At 41.5% G+C, this 24,316-nt stretch overlaps 3 protein-coding genes across 7 annotated transcripts in view; 2 read left to right on the top strand and 1 right to left on the bottom strand.

The window, feature by feature from the left end:
- Window positions 1–1,381: 1,381 nt before the first annotated feature.
- Window positions 1,382–5,956, top strand: LOC124056632 (ATP-dependent RNA helicase DDX19B). The gene is made up of 12 exons (XM_046384266.1): window positions 1,382–1,604; window positions 2,092–2,131; window positions 2,216–2,290; window positions 2,427–2,562; window positions 2,776–2,868; window positions 3,043–3,145; window positions 3,345–3,459; window positions 3,656–3,833; window positions 3,935–4,172; window positions 4,334–4,496; window positions 4,951–5,142; window positions 5,309–5,956. Exons 1-12 carry the CDS (start codon window positions 1,548–1,550, stop codon window positions 5,368–5,370), a joined length of 1,452 nt encoding a protein of 483 aa, XP_046240222.1. The 5' UTR covers window positions 1,382–1,547; the 3' UTR covers window positions 5,371–5,956.
- A 1,596-nt stretch (window positions 5,957–7,552) lies between these two features.
- Window positions 7,553–18,043, bottom strand: pusl1 (pseudouridine synthase like 1). Its single transcript, XM_046384267.1, has 8 exons — window positions 17,345–18,043; window positions 17,184–17,244; window positions 16,260–16,447; window positions 13,944–14,093; window positions 11,998–12,168; window positions 8,691–8,745; window positions 8,292–8,454; window positions 7,553–7,771 (listed from the first exon to the last, which is right to left on the bottom strand). Exons 1-8 carry the CDS (start codon window positions 17,398–17,400, stop codon window positions 7,707–7,709), a joined length of 909 nt encoding a protein of 302 aa, XP_046240223.1. The 5' UTR covers window positions 17,401–18,043; the 3' UTR covers window positions 7,553–7,706.
- A 168-nt stretch (window positions 18,044–18,211) lies between these two features.
- Window positions 18,212–24,316, top strand: part of acap3b (ArfGAP with coiled-coil, ankyrin repeat and PH domains 3b) — a 53,034-nt gene continuing 46,929 nt past the window's right edge. For 2 of the 5 annotated variants that reach the window (XM_046384262.1, XM_046384264.1), the window contains exon 1: window positions 18,213–19,049. In XM_046384262.1, the coding sequence (XP_046240218.1) occupies window positions 19,003–19,049 (47 nt within the window). In that variant the 5' untranslated portion in view covers window positions 18,213–19,002. Of the gene's footprint in view, window positions 19,050–24,316 lie in introns of all 5 variants that reach the window. The other 3 variants (XM_046384261.1, XM_046384263.1, XM_046384265.1) reach the window with 2 other exon arrangements.

The raw sequence follows: 24,316 nt of genomic DNA on the forward strand, positions 1-24,316 counted from the left end.
CATGACCCCAATCTTAATGAAACTTTCCTCTTTCTTGGAAAGTAATGCATGGGTATTTCAAAGATAAAAAGTCTTAATCATAGTGTGACTCAGTTCGATGTACAGAGGTGAAATTCGAGCAGATGATGAAGCCGTACAGGCCTTTTATTGCTGGCAGGATATAAGTTGCTTGACTGAATGGTGTTTTTGAATTTTAGAATGTTGGAATTAATTTAATGTGAACTGTAAAAGTGATCGTTTTTTCCTGAAAAATACACGTATCAGCAATCCACTGAATACAATGCAATGATGCTGCATTTACTAAAGGCAGCTATATACTACTTTGCTTATTGGCAACCCGTATTATACAAAGATGATGATGGATGAAGAGTGAGGATAAGATTAAGAAATTAGGAAAGAAAAATAGAGAAATAACCCAAAACAGTAACACTTTCACAATTCACCTTTTCTTATAGCCAATAATAAATAATAATAAAAATAGTGACAAACTGAAAACATGTTTAAATGCAACATGAAACATGAAAATATGGCTACACTCAATTTTGCACATCTGGCTGCTGAGGCTAGCCGTTTCCCAGAGCCTCACAGGTGTTGGGACATTCCTCGGGGTTGGATCAACCACTAGGGGGCCTCGGTGCAAGAATGAGGTGTGGAGCTCCTTCAAGTCTCCCCCCACCACAACATCAAGGTTAGTCTCTGATAATTTGTGACAATTTGATTACATTCATTTCTTTAATTTAATCATATCAGCTGATATGTTACTTTTATTTTAAGTAGAACATGCTGCCTGAGTAAGACGAGGCCTCAGGTAAATATGCGGCAGCCACTGTAAGGCCCTTACAAATCCATGTTTATATTGTTTGTTAGTGGAACATTTTACCAAACAAATTCGAAAAAATCTAATCTAATTTCTACAAAATAATTGCCAGTGAACCTGGAATCATCAGGCCCTTAAGCATCTGGGGCCCTGGGGAAGTTACCCGTATTGCCTCGTTGGGTTTCAGCTTTATCTTCTTTGTCAGGCCACTGCCCAGCCCCTTATTTGGACCATTAATAAACACACCTGCGTCGTCTTTATTGTCAGTTTGTGTGTGTCTGTGTGTGTATTACGATTTTACCATGCAGACAGTGTAAAGTATTTAGGAAGGTTGAGTCTATGTAGAACGCTTTGGCGCCATCTACAGGCTCGGTAGATCGATGTTTCTTGAGATTGAGCCTTCGGTCTACCAAATCTCAGAATTCAAATTAAGGTTTTAAAGTCGTCACATTACATTACATTTATTTATTTTTAATTTATTTTGCATTTAATACACAGTCACATTTCCGTCTTTTGTAAGAGATGGGAACTTTTAAAGAACTAGGAACTATCATCGACTGGAACACGCATTCTGCCCGGACATGTGAATAGTTGCACACATGCCCAGAATCGGTTTCGGCACGCCATTGTGAAAAATAGACACTTAGACACTATTGGCTTCTCGCTCTGAGCTTGCGTTCATAGTTGAGTTATCTTTAGTGGAATAACAAAAGGAACATTTTTCCCCACAATGGCTACGGACTCCTGGGCTCAGGCGGTGGACGAACAAGAAGCAGCGGCGGAATCGGTAAACCTTAACTTACGCAACACGAGCTAGCGTGTTGTTAGCTTGTGTATAGGATGCTTTGGCCTGTTCCAGTACAATATAAATGAAAATTAGCGGTATAAGCAAATTTCTTACGATTGAAACTGTGAAACGGCAGTGCCGCCAACGAATAAATAGGCTCACGTTGCAGTCTGTCTCGATTACGCCCATATCACTCCAAAACGAAACTAATCGGTAGCCTCGGTTTGTCGTGCGAGCTAAAGTTAACTAGCTTTAGCTTGAGATGCTGCGTGCTCAGTGAGTCACTAGCTTTAGCATTTAGCTGGCTCGTAAGAAAATGATGCAAGAGGATCCAAAATAGCTGTGCTGATAAAGAGCTAATCAGTTTGTGCAGTAATAGTAGTATGTAAAAGCAATATAACGAATGGCACAAACTGGGGTTGGTTCTGACAGCAAACATCGTTTTGTCAGTCTGTCACTTTAAACTTTCTTGTGTTCTTCCTTACAGATTGCTCACCTTCAACTAAAGGAGAAACCAGAGGAAAACGGTATGTGTGTAAACAACAATAAACAGACAAGTAGTTATCCCCAAAGTTTTTGACGTGAATGGAAGTATTATTTTAATGTTGCAGGCACGACTGCAAACGCAACAGACTCCAGCAGTGCAGCTGCATCGTCAGATGCACCCACAGATGACGATGACAAAGGTTGGAAGTTTATTAGTTACACGTCCTAAATAATATTCATTCCTTGTTTAAGCTGCCTGTCCTTCCTGATTGTCTTTCATGAAGAAACTTGGTCGTCACTTGAGCTGTAACATGGCTTGTTTTTGTTTTTTTTCAGAGGACAAAGCGGCACAGTCATTGTTAAACAAGCTTATACGGAGTAATCTTGTCCAGAACACGAATCAAGTGGAAGTTCTTCAAAAGGATCCCAACTCTCCGCTCTACTCGGTTAAGTCCTTTGAGGAGTTGCGACTGTAAGTAAATCTTACATTTGCCCAACAGATGATTAATCAGTTACCAATCATGTGAAGTATTAGTGACACATACGTGTAGTCAGAAAAGATGTTTAGGAACCAAAATGTTCCCAACAATACTTTGACCATACTTGCTCCAAAACTGTTTCTCCTGTTTGTCCTTTTACTCTTAGATCTTTTACAGTATAACATTTGACTCTGTCCTTTCTGCAGCAAACCACAGCTGCTTCAGGGTGTCTATGGCATGGGTTTCAACCGGCCATCCAAAATCCAGGAGACTGCCTTACCCATGATGCTGGCCGAGCCGTGAGTATACATTGTATTGTATATAGATATTGAAGCAAAACTTTATGTCTATCAAGGCTCAATGAAATATCAAACTGAATAGTTTCTTTACAGCTTTGAAATTAACATAACTGCACTTTTTTGATTAGATTCAAAATGCAAAATAACTGTTTTACTGCCTTTTCTTTCTTTTAGTCCACAAAATCTGATTGCCCAGTCGCAGTCAGGAACAGGGAAAACAGCTGCCTTTGTCCTGGCCATGCTCAGTCATGTAGATCCCAACAACAAATATCCCCAGGTTGGTTTTCACTTCACTTGTTCTAGAAGATCTCAAATTAAAACTTAAGAGTTTGAGAATTGATATGTGGGACATGCTGTTCTCTGGCCCCCACCTGCCCATTTCTCACATTAATTATTATCCATAATAACTTAAGGTCAATGACAAGATTATCCACTGCTTCATAATTTACCCCCCCAATTTTATTTTTGTCCATCAGTGCCTGTGTGTGTCACCCACTTATGAACTGGCACTACAGACCGGCAAGGTAATCGAGCAGATGGGCAAATACTACCCTGAAGTCAAGCTTGTCTATGCCATCAGAGGAAACAAATGTATGGATTCTCTACTCTCTACAACACTATGTCAATGTTCTGGTTGATAATGAAAACAGTTTATTACAGATTGCTTTATTTATTACTAAATTAAATCTAGTCTGATGTTTGAATTGTTCCTGTTTGTGAACACAGAAGTGCAGCTGAGAGGCAGCCCTGTGTGTTGATGAGTGCTCGTTTCTTATGAACTTTTCAGTGCAGCGGGGCATGAAGCTACAGGAACAGATAGTTATTGGCACTCCTGGTACCATGCTGGACTGGTGTGGTAAATTCAAGTTTATAGACCCCAAGAAGATCAAGGTGTTTGTGCTGGACGAAGCTGACGTCATGATCGCCACACAGGGTCACCAGGACCAGAGCATCCGCATCCAGAGGTCAGAATAAGCACCATCTTTGAGGTGAAACAATCTTAGCACACACAAAATGAATTCTGTGATATACGTGCCAAAACTTAGACCACTTCTCTGACATGTAGGATGCTGCCCAAAAACTGCCAGATGTTGCTGTTCTCAGCCACATTCGAGGAGTCAGTGTGGAACTTCGCCCAGCGCATCGTGCCCGACCCCAACATCATCAAGTTAAAGAGGGAGGAGGAGACACTGGATACTATCAAGCAGTACTATGTGTTGTGCAACAGCAAAGAAGAGAAATTCCAAGCCCTTTGTAACATCTATGGAGCCATCACCATCGCCCAGGCCATGATCTTCTGCCATGTGAGTTTGTTATCTTTATCATCTTTGCGCTGTATATTTTACCAGCTCTTTCAGCGTGGGGCCTTCCTGTAAATCAGCTAGTGTTGCCAAGTTGTGTTTTCACGTTTGGCTACTTGAACACCTGGTGAAGCAGTAACGCCACTTTCTTTTGTGTGATCCAGACAAGGAAAACTGCAGGCTGGTTGGCAGGGGAGCTGTCCAGAGAGGGCCACCAGGTGGCGCTGCTCAGCGGAGAGATGCAGGTGGAGCAGAGAGCTGCTGTCATCGACCGTTTCAGAGATGGCAAGGAGAAAGTCCTGGTGACCACAAATGTTTGTGCTCGAGGTGAGAGCGAAGTGCTGTTAGAAGGAACAGAATCCATATCAAGTTATCATATGACTTTATCTTTAGCTGTTACATGTGTGTCAATATATATAATAATCCTGTAATATTAATCAGTCCTCTTTATAAATGTAGGGATGCTGGTGTTCAGGTTCATATTGGGTTAGAGGTGTAGGAAGTTTAGCCTTCTTTACATTATGTTTAAAAAGAGCTACAGTTTTTACCTGGTTCATTGGATACAAAAGTAAACAGCTTTAACTGATTTGCACACTGCAGTGTTTGTGGTACATTTTGTCGGGAGATAAAACTCATTGAGAAATAAATAAAAAAATTACTGAAATTAAATGACAGCATGACCAAATATGCACACTTGTGTGTGTACTAGGGTCAAAATATAAATAACACAGTACTGTCAATTTACATTTTGTCTTTGTTCTCGCTTGTCCGACACATTCAGGCATCGATGTTGAGCAGGTTTCTGTGGTGATCAACTTTGACTTGCCAGTAGACAAGGATGGTAACCCAGACAACGAGACATACCTGCACAGGATTGGCCGCACGGGTCGATTTGGCAAAAGGGGACTGGCCATCAACATGGTGGACAGCAGGATGAGCATGAGCATCCTCAACAGGATCCAGGAGCATTTCAGTAAGTCTGCAGCTGCTTCAGTCACACACAGCAGGATCGAGTTGATTTATATATGGTGGAGTGTGAATATGCTTATCAGTTTTTAACTGCTCAATTCAGGAAGATGGTGGCTTTATATCAAACCTCTAAATGAACCCCACCATTTCCAATGATTTTCCCTCTACAGGTAAGAAAATCGAAAAACTAGACACAGATGATCTGGATGAAATTGAGAAAATCGCCGGCTAAAGGGAGCGCTGTTTATCGCATGAAGGATGCTGAACTGACTTCCCTTCCCCTCTTCGCTCTCCAAGGACTCTACGCTCCTACAGTGTTTTATGCTTTTATTTTTTAGCCGTCGGAGAAAAGAGCAAAACACAGCACATGTTTACACGTGGATATGTCTCTTCTCAGACGAGTGTTTTGTAAGTCTCTGGAACATACCCCATTTCACTCTTTGTACCTCTTTGAATAAAGTCTATGATTTTATTGCTGTGTATCCTGATGCTGCAGAAGCAGCCATAGCGGACTTTCTTTCACTGAACACACTTGGATTTTAAAAATAAACACTTTTAGGTGTTGGCTGTAGTGGTTGCATGATGCAAACTACTTTGTAAAAAGATTCACAGAAAACATGATTATAAAAGAAAAAAAAAAAAACATTTTATGTGCCACAAAGTTTATAATTTTAAAAAGAACAAAGTATAATTGAATGTAACTGTATCATGTAGACTATTACAGCATTTATTTTGCTCTGTATTGACCAAAAGTACAAAGGGTGAAGTTGGGTATGCTGCTCCAAGTGATAGTTTAATCATTAAAATTATGACATTGAGATGGTGATGGTTGGGTTACAAGGGTCTATGCAAACTTATCAACCTGTGATAGTTATCAAATACTATCAACCGGTATTCACATGATAGAAATTAATCCTGAATTAACCTCAGTTTTAGCATCAGGGTGTGTCAGTCAAATGCCAAAAATGGCTGCCTAGAGTGATAATACACTACTAACTCATTTAGATATTTCTGTTCAGCCGGTAATCGATCATCAGCCAACCCACACGTTTTGCTCTCATGTTAGATCATTTTATAAAAGCGATTACGGCCATTATCAGGACAGGCTTGGCGCCACCATTGAACATTAGTCTTCTTTTTCCTTCATCTGTCTTGTATAACCTCGTTCTAATTCAACATGTAGTCATTAAGGTCTGATATGATCAGTTTCCCTTTGTGTCTCACTGTCCCACACAGTCTTTTCAATCAGGGTCTCCAGTTTGACTTAAGCTCAGCTACATTCTTCACCCAGATTGTGCTGTTATTAAGGATTGTGAGTTTAAAAAAAGATATATATACACATATATACGCAATGCCTTCCTCAAGTGCATTATATATACATATGATTTTGTTACTGATATTCTAAGACATTGGGCTTAATATTCTGGCTAACACTTGAAATTTTGACTATATATTGAATTATGGGCGTCTTTGGGATGTGTGAATTATCTTCTTGAAACCAAATGCTGAATTGACGCGAGGACCTATGCCAATCAGATTCACTGTGTTGCTCCAACATGGTCGCATGGATAGAAAACATGTACTTGTGTACATATTTAAAATTTCAGGTTAAAGAAATAGTGTGACTGAATTATTGACACTTCTAAGAAGTGCAAAAACATTCCTCATGAGGTTCAATTTTGACAGATGCAGCACTTCGAATACGTGTGAGCCTAAATCAGTTAACCTTTCATCAGTGGGTGACCGTATGAAAATTTCAGAAACGGTGCGATGTCTGGTGTATGTGATCAATGCGCTGGAACAATAAGGGCAGTGATTGGTCAGTCTGAACCTTGTACAAACCTCATCTAGCTCCCACCGGCACTGAGACGACTGCTGGTGGCAGTTCGCTTTTAATGGACTGTTTACAGACAACTTGCTGAAAATCACTCTACTCAATGAGCTGATGCAGCCAAATTAGAAGCGAGTGAGAGTGTGCTGAAAATCCACGAGAATGCTCTGTGAAGACTTTTGGGTAAAGAAGCAGTGTTTGCAGTTTTATTTGGACATTTGGATGTATACATTATTAGTGAGAGTGTGTGCACTTTGTTGATCCATAATGTAATGCCACTGTACAAGAGCCATGGACACACACAGCAGTTTTGGCTATAGAGCTTAACACTCTTCTCCACATGTTGTATACCTTCTTTGGTAATTGTCAGAACCTATGAAAACCCAGTTGATACATCGTAGTGCCTAACTAGGCTTAAAGCAAGTTGTCTGTTGTAACCTGAAGGTCACGTGTAGACAGTGATAGGTTCAAGGTGTGTGGTATTCTGTAGCTGAGCTGCATTCATGGACACAGTTATGTATTCTTAATATTGAATTAAAAGAACATGTAGATGTTCATCGGTTTGTGGTCTGATGTTTATATAAGTGTGGAAAAAGATTTATTAAAAGCACCCACCAGGGCCACTGAGCGAAGCCACTGTGAGAAAAACAACATACAAATAAATAAAAAAGCTTCATTACAATCATTGCATTCAGTAGCACAGAAACACGTTACCAATATGACTGAATGGCGTAGACTTAATCCTTCAAGTTTCCACTGGATATCAATTGTTCCTCTGATTTCTGTGGTGAATACTGTAGGTCTGAAGAGCATACAAGAGGTAAAGAGATAAGATTGAAACCAGATTATTTTGTTAATTGATTAATTGTCTTATCTTTTTCTTTATTATAGCAAACTTTCTGATTACATATTCTCAGGGTTTGGTGCTTTATAAAATAAATACCACTGGGTTTTGGAAGAAACAAACATTTGAAAAGGTCACCTTAGGCTCTAGAAAACTATTTTTGTATATTTTACAGACCAAACAAATGTGTACTTAACCAATAAAATAATTGACATTAACTGAAATGTCAGTCAGGTTAGTTCGGTAGGTATTTATGGCAGGGCCTGAGTGGAAAGCAGCTGACAACCTACAATATTCATCCATCCAGGCAGGTGTATACAGGTTTTCTGTTCCCCAGAGCTAGAGTGGTAAACCTACCCAGTTCACTCATTGAGGCTATTTTTGTACTTTTACGCAGCCATTTTTCAATATTATAAACAGATCCCTGAATGGGTTCTGCTGAATTAGATTTATTTAGGCCTTTATGCAGGCTCCTCACCTGCTTTGCTGTACTCCACCCTGGTGAGGAAGAGGCCATGGGCTGGCGCAGACATACCCTGTGGATAGGCCCGGGTGTCTCGAGCCTCCAGTATCTCCTTTAGCCGGGGCACCGACAGCCGCCTCTGGCCTACCGCCACCAGGGAACCTGCCATCCTTCGCACCTGCAGCACAAGGCCAAAGCACCAATTTATAGATTAATAAGAATGAAAATACCACCGAAAACGGTTTGGTGCACTTATCTAGGCCATTTCTAAATTCTTCAAAATTTTAATGGCTTATTTATGATCCATGTTTTTCAGTCATCACCAGCAGATGGTGCTGCCTGTTAACAATGAACAGCAACGCATCTGCACATTTCCAGATTTTAATGTACTTGTGGACAGTATGAGGAACAAACCTGTCTATAGAGAAAAGATTTGCTTCTAAAAGTCAGCTCCAAGAACTGTATCTCTCTGGAAGGAAACAAAAAGACAAAACTAGAGTTAAATTTGTACAAATGTGTGCTATATATATATATATATATATATATATATATAGATATATAGATAGATAGATAGATAGATAGATAGATAGATAGATAGATACAGGGTCAGCTAAAGGTCAGCTCTTTTCCTGATGTATAAACACATCAGAAAAAGAAAAAAGTGCAAAAATATTTAATTTGTATAAGTACTTCTATATATATAGATACCTCTTTCAAAGTTTGATCAAATTACGATAACACTGTGTACTGCTGTACAATGTTTTCCCAACAGATGGCATTACCCTTTTTTCCTGATGTGTGTATACATTATTTTGGCTGACTCTGTATATATAAATAAACAATATACTGTCATTAAATGTCATGTTTGCATTGACTGTTGCATTGCAACTTCTCATGAAACAATACAATAATAACATCAAGTCCTGAAGGCATGACAGTCTACAAGGCTCCTATCGCTTATGTCCATTATGTGTTTTGACCCCTCTGTGATTTATCTCTCTTTTGTTAGATGTTTCCCAAACTGTGTGAACAGAGTTGTAGGCTGATGTGACATTCACGCTCATGCCAGGCATCCGATTAAGCAGGGGATTCTCCTCATACGCAGATTTATTTAAATGTCACACGCTGCTGACGACAACAGAATTATTTGTTTTGCCATAACCAATATGAATTTCCTCCTCTTTCTTTCCAATTTGACAGTCAATTTTTCTTTTCAGTCATGTTTTGTTGTTTCACATTTTCCCCCAAACTGACTGACATTATATTTTTTGGGGAAGAAAGAGTGAACTGAGCAAGCAGACACATGGGAGGAATTGGGTCAAATGCAAATTTGACTCAGCGCTTGCTGTCTGATTACATTCGACGTGTAAGGAGTGTAGAGACAGATTTATACAGCAAGTCTGTTAGACCATGGACTCACAGTGAAGGACAGCATCTGCACTAGATGAAGGCTGTGTCTATGTATCTGTGTGTGTGTGTCTCCTTTGACTAATTAACTGACTTGACAGTGACAAAGAGTGAGACACTAACACAAACACTAACACATACAACACAAGCTGGCTGAAATAAAACTGAAAAGATTAATTGATTAATCACTTATTTTATAGACCGAAAATACACTTTTTAGCCATTTTGATATGGATTAATCATATGCCATGCACGTTCCAAATTTCATGGCAGTTCATCCACTAGTTGTCCAGACATTTTACTTAATTTCAACCTCATGGTGGCCCTACAGGAAAACTGATGGAATCACCAACTGAATCACTACAGATTCAACCGCTGGGAACCATGAACGTCTGTACCAAAATTTCATGGCAATCGATACAAAATTAGATTAGAGCAGGTCTAGACCAAACTCTTGAATTTAGTGATGAAAATAAACACAGGCATCAACTATGGACACTTAAGCACAAATACACTATGATATGGGTCTCTAGCCCTGATCCTCACAGCTTATTACTGCACCACGTGTGTTGGGGTTAAGGGACTACGTGACATTTACTCTGTGAACTGCTACCAGTCTGCTCATGTCCATATTGTGCACCATATTTTCAGGGCAAATAATTAATGCCCATGAAAGTGGTACTTGGCATACAGAGCGACCCCCATGGGTGTGTAATCTCCCGAAGCCCATCTCTCTCTCTCTCTCTCTCTCTCTCTCTCTCTCTCTCTCTCTCTCTCTCCTTCCCCCAACTGATCTCTTGTGTGGATTATGTTGAATCAATGTTGTCTAATGTACATTAACCTGCATGACCTGCAGCACATAGATACATGAACAGCACATTAATTAACACAAACAAAAACACTTCTACCTGAGTAATGCGTCACAGTTGAACATGCTATCTTGCCAGAGAGCATGTTTGATAGATTTTGCTGTGACATTTATTATTTTAATAAATGAACAGACTGTTCTGAACTGGATGTGATTCAGTTCTCACAGACAATAAAGGTTTTTTGACACTTCCTTTGGAAAAGACTACTTCTGAGTCTTATTTGACCTGTGATTCACCTATGTATCACATCAAACACAGCACTGAGCCCGATTACAGCTTGAAAGGGAAATTTTCTTCGCTGTACATGAACAGCTGGCTGATTTGAGTGACTGTAAATGATTTAAAACTTTGGCCGACTTCTTGAGCATCAGTTGATGGAAGATTATTGAGAGTGGAAAAGCACATTCATAATTTGGTAAATTTCTTGGCTTCCTTCTATAATTTGGAATAATCATCTCTCTAGTCACTGCGTTATAGCTTGCTCCACTGTTGGCCTGGGGAGGCCTGCAGAAAGCTGTGTGTTACCTCAGTGACAGTCTGCCAAACCTTTTTTTATTTTTAACCCACGGCAATAAGCAGCTACTGGGGGGCCACAGATCCACGCTAGCCCTCTAGATTTCACCCTAGATTTCAAAGCGACAAGTGCTGCTCCAATAACAATACTTTTTAAAGATTTCCCACCTGCATACTCAGACATGTGTACATTGAAACAGACAAACAAACAAGAGGTACTGCTACCCAAGAACTGAACGAAGGTCCCCGTAGTAGCAGATGAGTCCTTTCCTGTGTGCTCTGCACATCTACATCACTTTTTATAAAGACTAGCTTGAAAATTGGGGAATTACATTTATGTGCTTTCTTTCCAAAAGTCAGGTGAGAGAATCAATCACATTTGGTTATGGGGAAACAGCAAGAGAACATGTTAAGCAGTCAGCGCTGGAGGTGCTGGTAGCTCCACATTTAGGGTAGGCAAGAATGCCATTGATTTTCTCATGTAACTCTTGTCATGAAAACAAACAAAAGCATTTCCTAAAATGTCAAAGGATAAACAAATAAAATCTTGAAATTGAGAGGCTGTTTTGAATTGTTCAACTGACTGCTGCATCAAACAGCAGACGGGCAACTAGCTGGTGATCGTACTGAAGCATTTAGCAGCTTAAAAGTCAGACATGTCCACAGGAGTTGGTGGAGACCAAAACAGAGGTAAAAGAACAGTGCATCTCATGAATGCTAATGTTGCTTGTTTTTGAAATGTTCACAATAACATCTGTACAAGACAAAAATATGCAAATGTTTGTTTCAGTTTGTTGCATTTACCTGAAGTGGCCCCAAAAAATGAATGCAGTTTCATTGTGACACCTTGCATAAATAAATGTTTTGACTGGTCATATGTGGAGATTGCCAGTAGGTAATGTGTTCAACCTACCTGAATATATAAAGCCTACCTGTGGAAGTGCGGCTGTCCAAAGGAGCTTCCTGGCTGTATGTCGACTACATCCAGTGTTTTTACAGGGTCTTTAAAAGGTATGTCAGAGTTGACTGCCCTGAAGCTGCTGAAGTCGTGACGCCCAACCAGCAAGGCAGCAGCCTCACGCATGGCCTCCACATCCAGTTGCCTGACAAGAGGCGTAACAAAAAAACATTTTTATGAGTGATTTTTAACATTCTGAGGTTAATAGACTTCTTCAGTCAACTTTTGCAGGCTCATTGTGATAGTGAAACTTGAAAGCGACCTGCATGACGAGCTGGGATGTGGTGCACACATTAAGTACGGCAGCTTTTCAGGCCTGCGTGTTCCTGCTTTCCAAGTAGAATAATTTATTGTTTGACTTACATAATCTAAAATTTTCTGACGCACATGAGAGAGCTGAGCATGTCAACGACAAGCTCATTTGAGGGAGAGAGAGGCAGTGTTCACTCTTGTGGTTCTCTCATTGCTTAAATGTGATCTGACGGACGACGAGAGAGGCAGGAAGCGATACAGCGAGCAGGGAAACGGAGGAGTGTGCTAAGTGAGTCACTAATTAAAGTCTTGAAAGTCACGAATGAAAACGTTGACCACTGAAATGGCAATCCCGACAGCGGATTTGTTGAGCATTTTTACAAGAGATGCTTGATCCTCCCCAGATCAGGTCAGACTACATTCTATCCATAACTTAGCAGTAATACTTTTAAAGGAAAGTTAGAAAATGGCACACATTTTAGCCAAAAAGCATTGATACGTTGTAATATGATGCAATATCATAAAGGCAAACATTAGAAAGCTAACAGCAACCAACAGAAAATTAATTTTAATCAAATTAAACTCTTAATGTGTGAAAAATTCACTGGAAAAACTTCAAGGACTTCAAGACTACATTCAGCATTAAAATGAAGAGTGGAAATGGATATTTTTTGCAGTGGGAGAAGGGGGGGGGGGGGGTGATGAGGGAGAGACAGATCAAAGAGAGGAGAGAGAGAGACGGACAGAGGAGAAAGAGAGACAGACAGACAGACAGACAGAAAGAGAGAGAGAGAAAGAGAGACAGACAGACAGACAGAGAGAGAGAAAGAGAGACAGACAGACAGACAGAGACAGACAGACAGACAGAGAGAGAGAGAGAGAGAGAGAGAAAGAGAGACAGACAGACAGACAGACAGAGAGAGAGAGAGAGAGAGAGAGAAAGAGAGACAGACAGAGAGAGAAAGAGAGAGAGACAGACAGACAAAGAGAGAGAGACTGCTGAGACTGAGACGCTCAGGAGTGGAAGGACGAGATAGATGCTGAAAACGAGAGACAGGATAACAAAGCAGAGGCACCAGAGAGATTAGGAAAAAAAAGGGATGGAAGGAGAAGTAGAAAGAGGTAGTAAGAAAAAAGTGCAGTGGAGGGAAGGAGACGGGTGGAGAGGGAAAGACGGAGTGAAAAAAACCCACAGTCAGGGTATTGTGCGTGGGTGTTGTTCTGCATGTCTATAAGCCTGCAGCTTATCTTGCCCTACTTTTCCCCAAAAAAAGTGAAGAGCAGGCAAACGCTGATACGTACGCTCTCTGAAATGTGTTTGTTCCCTCCTTCCAATATGAAATGCTCGCCATTTCTGCGCCACCCCCCCAAGCGTTTCCTTTGTTTGTTTTTGGGATGTCAGCTCAGATAAAATACTTTCTTTGACTGGCCCTAATTTGCAGTTCCGACACGGCACGTGTGGATTATTCATGTGTTTAATGTGTCATTGTTTCTGCAAGGCTTGGCGTGAGCTTACTGAGGGTGTGTCTGGACATACTTGTTAGATTGAGTTTGAGTATGAGCTCGAGCTTTTGGTTTTACAAGGCCAATAACAAACACAAGGATGAAGGGTGAAATGACAAATGAGTGAATGAAGGGAGGGGCGGTGCATAACGTGGTATAGCTCACGGGTTGCGGAGGTCCCAGCAGAGATTCTGTTCTGTGATGGGAAGCAGAGAGTTGTGGGGGACGCCCAGGGCGAGTCGGTAGACGTAGGTCCGAGACAGTGCCCGATAACGGGCATGAAAATCATCAGGGACGCGGTAAGCATTGGTGATCCTGGCAGGGTGACAAGAGAGCAGTTAATGTGAAAGCTGACATCACAACGGAGTAAACAACCGCAGCTCTCTGATGTGACTCAGTCAGGGTTGACACTGTATACTTTCTGGGTATCTATGCAAACATAAAGGCACAAAAGCAGGGATGTTTCATATGATAATCTTAACGTGGTCAGACCCAATTTCCTCTGATGATTCAATCAACCAGTGTGGATCAATTTATGAGTGTGTGTGCCATATCAGAGTGGACTGAAAAACTGGAATCTGATCAAAGACCTACGCATGTAACTGAATCCACGTACAAAGTGCCAAATGTGTCTAAATTCTGAAACTGCTTAAGTGATCGAGTAAGAATTCCAGCTTTGTTTTCAACTTTTTCTTTTGGAAAATGTTAAATCATTTACTGGCACATGATCATAGCTGATAATGAAAGTAAAATCTCAGATATGTACTTTTTAGTGATGAAACATTGACGAGTGAGGAATCTTTAATGCTAATGTGTAGACAAAACAAAACAGCTACATCCAGCTGCGACCGTGTGATTGTGACTGGACAAACCACACCGAAATCCTGCTCTGTTTGTCCACACATGCCAGTACAAAAAGTTTGCATTCATTCATACACGTGTGTGTTGTGTGTAACATAAAGCAGGAGGTGACACGGGGTAACAGCGTGTTAGCATGTACGGGTGTACAGAACAATAAGACAGATGATAAGCATATATACGCCTCCCATGTATGTGTACATGCATCTCTGTTTCTGTATACAGCAGTGCATGTACAGTCCATCTGTGTGTGTGTGTGTGTGTGTGTGTGTGTGTGTGTGTGTGTGTGTGTGTGTTACAGAGAATTTAGGTTAGGTTTCCAGGGGAGGAGATTGGGTGTGACATGAGGCAGAGGAAACTCTTGTGTCTGCCTTTAGCGCCTGCTCTAATGTGAAGTGAAAACCTTTGCCTGGCCCCTAAACCACACACACACAAACATGTAAAATTTTCATAAGCAGTACACAAAGCGTGGCCTCACACATTTCAGAACTGGGGCATTGTTTGGCACGGCACCATTTTGCTACTCAGCAGTTTCTCCTTATGGGAAAAGGGCCTTTCATTTCAGGCTAATTGAGGCCCTTTTCAGGGCAAGTGTACCACTGACTGGAGGTGTAATTTTTATGCCATGCACTTTATGTTTTAAATCTTGATTGGAAGCCCTTTCTCGGGATGCAGCAGACTCAAAGATACGAGCCAGCAGCCATATTCTGATTGTTACTGTAACAGAAACTCTTTCTGACTACTTCTTGCCTTCAACAAAGTCATGAAAATGTGATTTCAAGGAATTTGAACAGGTCAATGAGTTTTCACGACAGATAAAGAATGAAAACTTCTATCAAATCAAAACACAGGAACTGTGTATGAACCTCACTGGTGGTTTAATATATTTGGCACTGTGTATATAAGAAAGTTTAGAGCCTATAAATCTTCATAACAAGTCTATTATGAAGCGTCTTCATAACATTTAATACTGCAGGTTTCATATATTAATGAAGACAGTAGTTTCAATTTAGCTCAAGTATGTGTGTGTGTGTGTGTGTGTGTGTGTGTATTAATGGATGGAGACCAAAAAGCAGAGCAGAGATAATCCTTTCTAACCTTCTCTCTGCAGGTTTAGGGATTAACAGATGCTGGGAGCTTCCCTTTCCTCCCTCCTCTCTTCTCTCTGTCTCCCAAACGGCTCGCCTGTTTCACACTCTCACTCCTCTGACTTAATGCAGACTCTGTTAGTATCTGTTTGGTGCTCTAACCTTGTCTTTCCTCACCCTCTCTCAGTGTCTGCTACAGTCAGGATATGACAGAATGTTATTCATGGAAAACAGTGCAGAGTGATATGTACACAATCCAGAAGATGCCCTCAGACGTTGTTTCATTGTCACTGTGGCTTATATTATCATTGTCACTCTGATAAATGATGAAGTTATTTATTCATTTCCTCCTGGTATACCATTCTTAAGAGCCGCCTGTCACTCAGTGGTTCTTATGTTTCAGGTAAAAATGCGACATTAATACAGACCCACTGTAGGCGCTTTCAAAAATAAGAACATTTTGAAAGCTGATCATGAGTTACATGATTACCACAACCAAATAACTTTTGCACTCATCCAAGGAGTTCTGACTCACCCGATCTGCTGTGGCCTCAGGTGGAAGTTAAGGGCCGCAGTGATAATCTCTTCAGGAAATGGCGGTTTGTTGTTCTTGCGAAGTAAGTCAAAGTGGGCAGAGTTAGAAAAAGCGTGAACACCCGCGTCTGTTCTGCTGGAGATTGACAGAGAAACCGGGTTGACCGGCCGCAGCTTCGTTAAGGCATCCTGCACTCACAGAGGACATTAAAGAAATAAAAAGCACATTAAAAAGAAAGAAAATAACTTTTGAAATAATTACTTTTGATATTTTGAAAAGGTTTCAGGCATCATGTGTTGTTTAAGACTGCACGTGTCCTCCTTTCACACTCCTGATTCATCCCTCAGTCAAAATCATTTGATTAATCACACTTGATGACCAACACCAAGAGCCAGAGTTGAATAATCTGCTGTAACAACCTAAGAAAAAATAAAGTCAGCTTGTTGCTGAGTACAACTGCCCACAGCCATCTGAACATTCAAGCTTTTGTGTTAGGAAGCCCAGCTGTGATGCCGATGCTGTCTGCAGCGTTTAAGTCACCATCACTAATACAAATGAGATGGACAAAATAACAGAAACACCTGTCAGTATAATTCAGAACAACTCAGCAACACCACAAACTACATCCTCCAACATGGCCATACAAATGAAGAAAAAACTGAACATTATAACTTTTACAAAGGTGTGAGTTATAGTTGGATTTCTGTATTAAACTCTGAATGAACTGGGCATTTGACATGAAAGCTTTTGCACAACCTTAAATTACACGTGGTTGTCCATGTGGTAAATGCTATTCAGCTAATTCAAATAGTGTCTGATCACATTTCAGAGGCAACTATACAATAAAAGGCAAATAACACTTAAACAAGAACTTAGTTAGCCTGTTTTTCTGTCTCTTAATACAATAATGTTGCTAAAACTTACCTCCAAGTGATCCTGGACCCCTTTGTAATTCACCTGGTGTGGAGGCACTTTCACTACACCACTGCAAAAACGGCAATGAAAGAATATATCAGCAATAACACAAGTCACCGTTAACAGCAGCCAGTAACAGCAGCAGCAGCAGCAGCAGCAGCGTGACTTACCTGTACTTTGTTCCGATGTACTGAAAAAAGATGAGGTAGCGTGCACAGTTGCTCATGGTCTCCCCAAACGTCAGCACAAGCCTGACATAAACATCGCCTCTACCGCCTCTTTTAATATTTAATACAAGAGACTGGAGGGCGACTTCTGCAGACCCCCACAGAAGCACTCGTGTCGTGTGTAAGGACTGAGGGGACGCGACGGACTACGGCAGAGACAACACAGAAGCGGGAGCCTAAACAGGAACCGCATTTCCGGGCAGGCTCATTCAAATTTGTAGTCCGGAAGAGCATTGGAGACGCCGGGTAAAGTTTCTCAGTGGCTCACCCTACTATTCTAATCAGTATTATACCACTACTGCTATCTCCGCGCTTTGTTCTCCTAACAACAACCGGACTGAGAACAAAGATTAAAGCACCGTATTGTGTCGAATATAAACGACACTACACATGAACATCTCACTTCTGGCCATCTTTGGCAACAGGTTTGACCACGCGTTGGACGTACGCTTCCTGTGTGTGACACCTGTGACATCAAACTAACATGCAAACACGAGTGTGAAATGTCTTAACAAGACGTTTTCTTCTTTGTGCTCATTAAAGAACAGGCTTTAGTCGTGCCGGTCCCCTTTTGATGGCGTCACACTCCACGGAGGGTGCATGTCGCTGTGCTCAGCCGCAAAGCCATCTGCCTTGGAAGTCAGAGGTCAGAGAGCTTATGATTTGGAGAGATGGGTCAGCTGCGGGTGGGGATGAAGACCGATCAATGGAGGACCATTAGAACAATGTGAAAATGGCAAGAAGGAGACCACAGACTTCTGACAACAATGAAGATCTGAGACGGATGATTGAACTGAATGTTTCTTTTATTTTTTTTAGACAGATCATTACTGCACAATACACTGTAAGAAATCTGACAAGGTTTATATATGGATATATATTAGTTCTAAAGGCTAATATGATTTAGGTTGTCACAATGGATATTAGAGTTACCAAATGTTTTAGACACGTGGGTTCATTAGGCGTATTTTATAATATGGCAGGCAAAATTATTAAGGAAGTGTTCCACAGTTGGAGATGACAGTAGGCTGTTTAACCACTGAGCTTTTATTCTACCGATTGGCTGCATTTAAGATTTGTCAGAATAACTGGGGAATGTAGTAACTATTCAAATGTAGCCTAATTCTGAAATATGACTCATATTCACCTTATTTGTCTCATTAAAAATTGTACATGGACTAGCCTACTTGTTCAGTGTACAGACACATCAGTATTACTGTAACACGGGGAGTGGTGATACTGTCTGGATGTACACCAGTCAGGTTTTACCTTCTTCCAAGTGACTTTCATCCTCCTATGATTCCGCCTGATTTCCCGGGGTGTTGCGGCGGTTCGTAACTAGTCGGCGCTCTCCTCTCCTCTCTCAGTCTCCACGGCGCAGCTACGCCTCCCGCCCGTCTCGGCAGCAGCGGCAGCAGTGTAGTAGTGATCTGCCTGCCGCTCGCTGTGCTCGCATTTTGTGTCACGGTGCCACCGGGTGAAGAGCGACAGACTGCTGCGCGTCAGGGGATACCAGTCACCATCCGCAAGGTTCAAGCGACATCCCGCCGCGGGCAATGACATTGGCAGACTGAAGTGGGAATACACGAGAAAACGCAAAAATGACGGTGGACTTTGAAGAATGTATAAAAGATTCACCCCGTTTCAGGTAAGGCTGCTCCTCGTAAGCACATCACAGCGGTGCGCAAAAAATGGCACACCTTCTTTTACGCGTGATTTTTTTTTTAGACTGTGACTGAACGCCTTCCTTCCTGCAAAATTCATGGTGATATCAACAGAGTAAATCATACTAGATGTGGTGTCTGATGTCTGATTCGATCATGTGTTCTTCAGCAGGATGGCGTTTTTCTTCTTCTTTTAAATTTTTTTTACATTTTTGATCAAATCTTCAATCGAATTCCTTGGATTTGTTTTAAAAAAAATGCCGTATTTGGTTGTTCATTAAAATATTTATTCCCATTGTGATGCATTTGCTGGAGGAGAGCTGCGACTGCTATGTGATTGTCTGGTTTTTGAATGTGGATTGTGACGTTAGCTCAGTGCTTTTTTTGAGAGGAGGGACACTCATTGACACGCACAGTGTGGATCCATTTTGCTCCTGTGTAAAGACTGTAAGTGATTTCCAGTCCTGGTGTCGGATTTTCCATCAAGCCCCTGATGTGCACTGAATAGGAAAGAAGCACTCCTTTAATGTGGCCTTGTGGCATGTGAGAGTATAAGTAGATCCTCCTGTGTGTGTGTGTGAGTGTTGCAGCATGGCATACAGGTTGGTTGCAGCCTTTTTATTTGCTCTGAGAGGCGGCCCTGCAGTCACTCAGTGTGGATCTGTGGTAAGGGAGTGGAGAGGAGATTCCCCTGCAGCAGCAGCAGCAGCAGCAGCAGCAGCAGAAGCTTTGGCCTACTGGCCTGGAGGCAGCGGGAAGAGGAGCACACCCGTCTCTCTGTAGGGATGGCGCTTGTATCCCAGGCACATTTCCAGCTGTTCGGCCCCTTGCTCGCCCGCTGGAGGGCTGTAGCCACACACAGTCCACGTGCCAGTCTGGCTGCACTCCTGTGCTAGCAGAGCAGATTCTAACAGCATGTAGGCCAGGGATCTCCTGTTAATTATGCCAAGTAGATGCTGGTACTGATATTTATTCAGTAGAGCAGAATGATAGATTATGTTGTTTATAGACATGTGCTTTTCTGTATCTCTCTGTGTTTCTGTCTCCTCTTCCGTTTCTCCGTGTCAGCGTCTGTTGCCTGTTTGTTCTCTGTTCTCTGTTTGTCATTTTGTCGCTTCCCTCAGACCCGAGTTATATTGAACACCGTGTGACTCACAAATAGTTCATGATTTGAGTGAGCAAGCAGACCGTTGAATGAAAGAAAAAGACTAAGGGAGACAGACACTCAATTTGTTGCTCAAATCCCACCTCAGCGATGGATGGCCCAGGCAGAAGGTGACAGGAAGAGACAGAGAAGCAACACTCATTCAGGTGCTTCCCCTGGTTCACTTTCCCATGGATTTATGACGATTGTTTGGAACATTTTACCACTGAAAAAGGAAGATGTTGCTTCCTGGAGTTGACAAGCAGTAGGGAAAATATAATGTTGCGCAATACTGTGATCATGATGATAAGCATGAACAAATGATGATTTTGGTAGCGTTCTGTGTGTCCTCTACGTTCATAGAGCTGTTTGTGAAATTGCCTTTGAGGAATAAAATTCAACAACTATCTAACTAATCAACTATGTTTCTCCAGAATCAATGCAGCAGAAATAAGGAAGAAAGAGGAAATAAGAAAGTACAGGCGGAGAGCAGGTCTCATACACTTCTAGTAGGTCATAAGTGATGATTGAGGGATTATTTTCTGATTTTTTTTTTTTTAAGGAAAGCCCCACATAGTATTCCCTTTAAATGACAACAGTGACAATAATTTTGAGCACATTGGTGGACACTCATGAAAAGCAACTGCCTGAGTGTGTTTAGCTGCCACATAATCTGCCAGATGTAAACAAACTGCAGCAAGTCTTTTATCCAATGTAGCGTCAATTTGCTGTTCAATTAAAGACAACAGGCTGATTTTTCCTTTAAACCGGAATGACTGGTCCCCTGGTTTCCTTTCTCATCCACGGTGTGTCTTTCTGGAGAAACAGCAGAGAGCCAGTCCTGTCTGTCTTCCCACACAAGGTGCTACCTCACAAACAGCTCACGCACACCCTCTCGCTTCAAGTCTTAACACGTGCCAGTCCTGTATGTGTGTATGCATGACTGGGTGAGCATGAGGGAATTTGTATGGTATTCCTGAGTGTCTATAACACACATCTCCTCCTCACTTGCACTGTACACTTTTGTTCTCTGCCCTGCCCTTTGTTCAGCACTCACCTGCTGCATTCATTCCCTCTATAGCAAAGCCTGAGATGAAGCCTGTGCACCTGCCGTACAGTAGTTGTTGGTGCTGAATGGCTGTAATCTGATTCCCGGGAGGCTCTGGGTCTGTTTTTGAGGCTTCAGACGTCATCGTGCTTGTAGTTTCGATTTGATAGCACAAAACGTTTTCGTTTTGTCTTGGCTTGATGATATTTCGATAAACAGTGCCTGATGTACTGCATCACACAATACACACACATTACTGTGACTGTGCCACACATTGTTGTTATTAGTAAATTAGCACGTAGTTTCTGACCTAGTGGTCGTAAAGGAAAGTATTACATGATCCTTTTCCAATTTATATGTAGTGTTTTTGACTTTCTTGTTATGATATAAGTATTAATATGCATATGTGGGTGTGAGCTGTTGCCTAGCAACAGCTGCTGTATGTGAGACAAATGAGAGCTCAGAGAAAAGAGGACAGAAAATGAAAGAATGGAAGAGCAGAGTGGATGCTTTGAAAAGGCGCCGTCATTACTTTGATTTTCCCAGTCAAAGAAGAGTTTCATTTTGACAAATGTTTTGTCCTGAAGCATCTGTTGACTGTTCAACGAGCCCAACAAGCCATCCGAGTTTTCTGTCCATCAGTCTACTATCCTTTGTTAAAATGCATTTCACAAGTAGTAAAAGTAATTGTCAGGGTGATTAGATTTACAAGACTTAAGTGTAGTTATTGTAAGTTATTGTGATTCTTAGTGGAGCTGGTGAGGTGGCACAGTGACATGTTGAAATCCTCACAGAGTAGTAATAGCTCACTGCAGGTGTGTCTCCACTACATTAATCCATCTGTGTCATACTTGAACTAACTGCAAAATGCAAATGCTGGTTAAATCAATGAGTGTACAGCAAGGGATTTAAACAGACGTGGAGAAGCAGCCTCACCTGTCTGTCCGTCGCTGGCGTTTTTGTCTCTGACTCTTTATCCCACCTACAGACAGTAAACAGCACCAGGTGATCCAGACAGGTGGAGTGAATGAGTCAAAAAGGAAAGATAAGCCAAAATACGACAGGTTTTAAATGAATTGGTGACTATTTAAACTTAAATTTCAAACTTTTATTGTCAGTATATTTTTACATACACTGAAATTCTTCTCTGCATTTAACCCATCACTGATTGAACACACACATGCAACATGCAGTGAAACACACAGGAACAGTGGGCTGCCATTTCAGGCACCCGGGGAGCAAATTGGGGCGGGGGGGGTTAAGTGCTTTGCTCAAGGGCACATCAGCCGGCTAATGGAGGAGGGGAGAACTGATTAATCACCCCACCTCAGCGCTCTCCCAACTGAGCTATTTCGGCTTATATATATATATATTTAGCCCAAGAGACAAACTGGAATCTTGTTTTACAGTTGCCCACTACAAAGCTGCGCAGAAATGATTTTGTTCAACTAAACTTAAACCAGTGGCCATTTGGACTGTTTATCAGTAGTCATCAGTGGAGAATATTTTCCCATAGTACTGAACAGGCTTGTGTTCCACTCACCATCTTCCTACCATTTCAGAGTTGCCAAACCTGCATGTTAGTGTACGTCACATTCAGATAATTTTTTTAGGCTTGCTTAGGTTGCTGCATGTCACACCACTGAGCCAGCCATAATTTCAAGATACATTTTTGACTTTGGAAATCACACACACTCCTTTTTTCAATCTAAACATATCTGAGCAGCATCGTCAGAAATTTTGATGAGAAATTTTGATGGTGACTTCTCACGTTCTTGGACTCTTTCCTTGTCTGATAGCTACTGTACCCATTTTGCTCCTCAGGTCAGGTGTGTACTTCCATTGTGGGTGCTATTGTGAGGAATAATAGATGAGAAGTCGCAAGCTGTCACGGCAGTCAGTTGATGGTAGCACCTCTTAAATCCCACATCCTGTGGGAAAGAAAAACAAACTGTACGTCTTATTATGTTGACGGATTCCTTTTTCATCCCCTTCCTTTTCGCCTTCTCTTATTTATACATACAAGAAATTATGGTTTGTGCTGCTTTTCCAGTCCCGTTTGGTTGTGTCGAGTTGCAGAATCATTGAGTTATCACAGATCTGTAGCCTCGAAGATTTGGGGGTCTCAAACTAATTCCAGTCAAAATCTAGAGAGCAACAGTCCACATTACAATATTATTTTTTAGAAGGTGTTTTTCTCATTAGTGAGCAGGATTTTGGAAAATATTTAATAGGAATATGTAAAAAGAGGCTTTTGCCCCTTGTGATTTCCCACATTATTTTAAAAGCATGCCTCTATTTATTGGCAGATTAAAGTGCTTTTTGATGCTCTAGATTTTTTTGTCTGGTGCCCTAGTTTTTTCTTAAGCGTCTGGATTTGTAGTCTCTATACCTGTGTCATCATCACCTATAATCCTCCTTTTACACACTCCTTCATTTTGCTCTTCGGAGACAATGAAGCGCATTAGTCAGCAGCCTGTGAAATATGTAAATATGCACCACGTTTACTCCTTTAGCCGGTGGAGGGAAAGTAGCACTGCTGCTGCCAAACGTGACCAGTCTCTTTGGCAGGCATGGCAGCTACCTCGGTCAGCGATGTCGAGAGAGGCTCATATTCGTCCCTTTCAACCCACAGCTGTTAGCAGTGTGTTCCAGCGGAGAGAGCGCAGCTGTGTGTCAGAGTAAATGGAAGAACACATGTTGACCTTGAAAAAGTGCAGATGATTTTACATTAGAGGAGAAAATTCATTAAGATGCTGAATAAGATGGCCTATTGCCAAAGTAGGCTGACTTTGATGTACCGCGTGTTTGCTAATGCGATGATGCCTGGAAAATGTCCCACACCAAAGCTGTGTAGAAGCATAACCTGCCAGGTTGCACCCAGTATCCTTGTCTGCGTGTCTTTAAATTATTTTAGAGAAAATCTCAGTCAGACCCTCTGAACTTCACCAGAAATAGATCCTCTCTTCAACATCAAGTCCTTGGCAAAATGTTTAGAAAGATTCCAGACCACTCACATTAAGTTGCTAATGTCAAGACACTCATTCCCAACCACTCTC

The sequence above is a fragment of the Scatophagus argus genome, chromosome 3 (assembly GCF_020382885.2).
Source record: "Scatophagus argus isolate fScaArg1 chromosome 3, fScaArg1.pri, whole genome shotgun sequence".
NCBI classification, from domain to species: domain Eukaryota; kingdom Metazoa; phylum Chordata; class Actinopteri; family Scatophagidae; genus Scatophagus; species Scatophagus argus.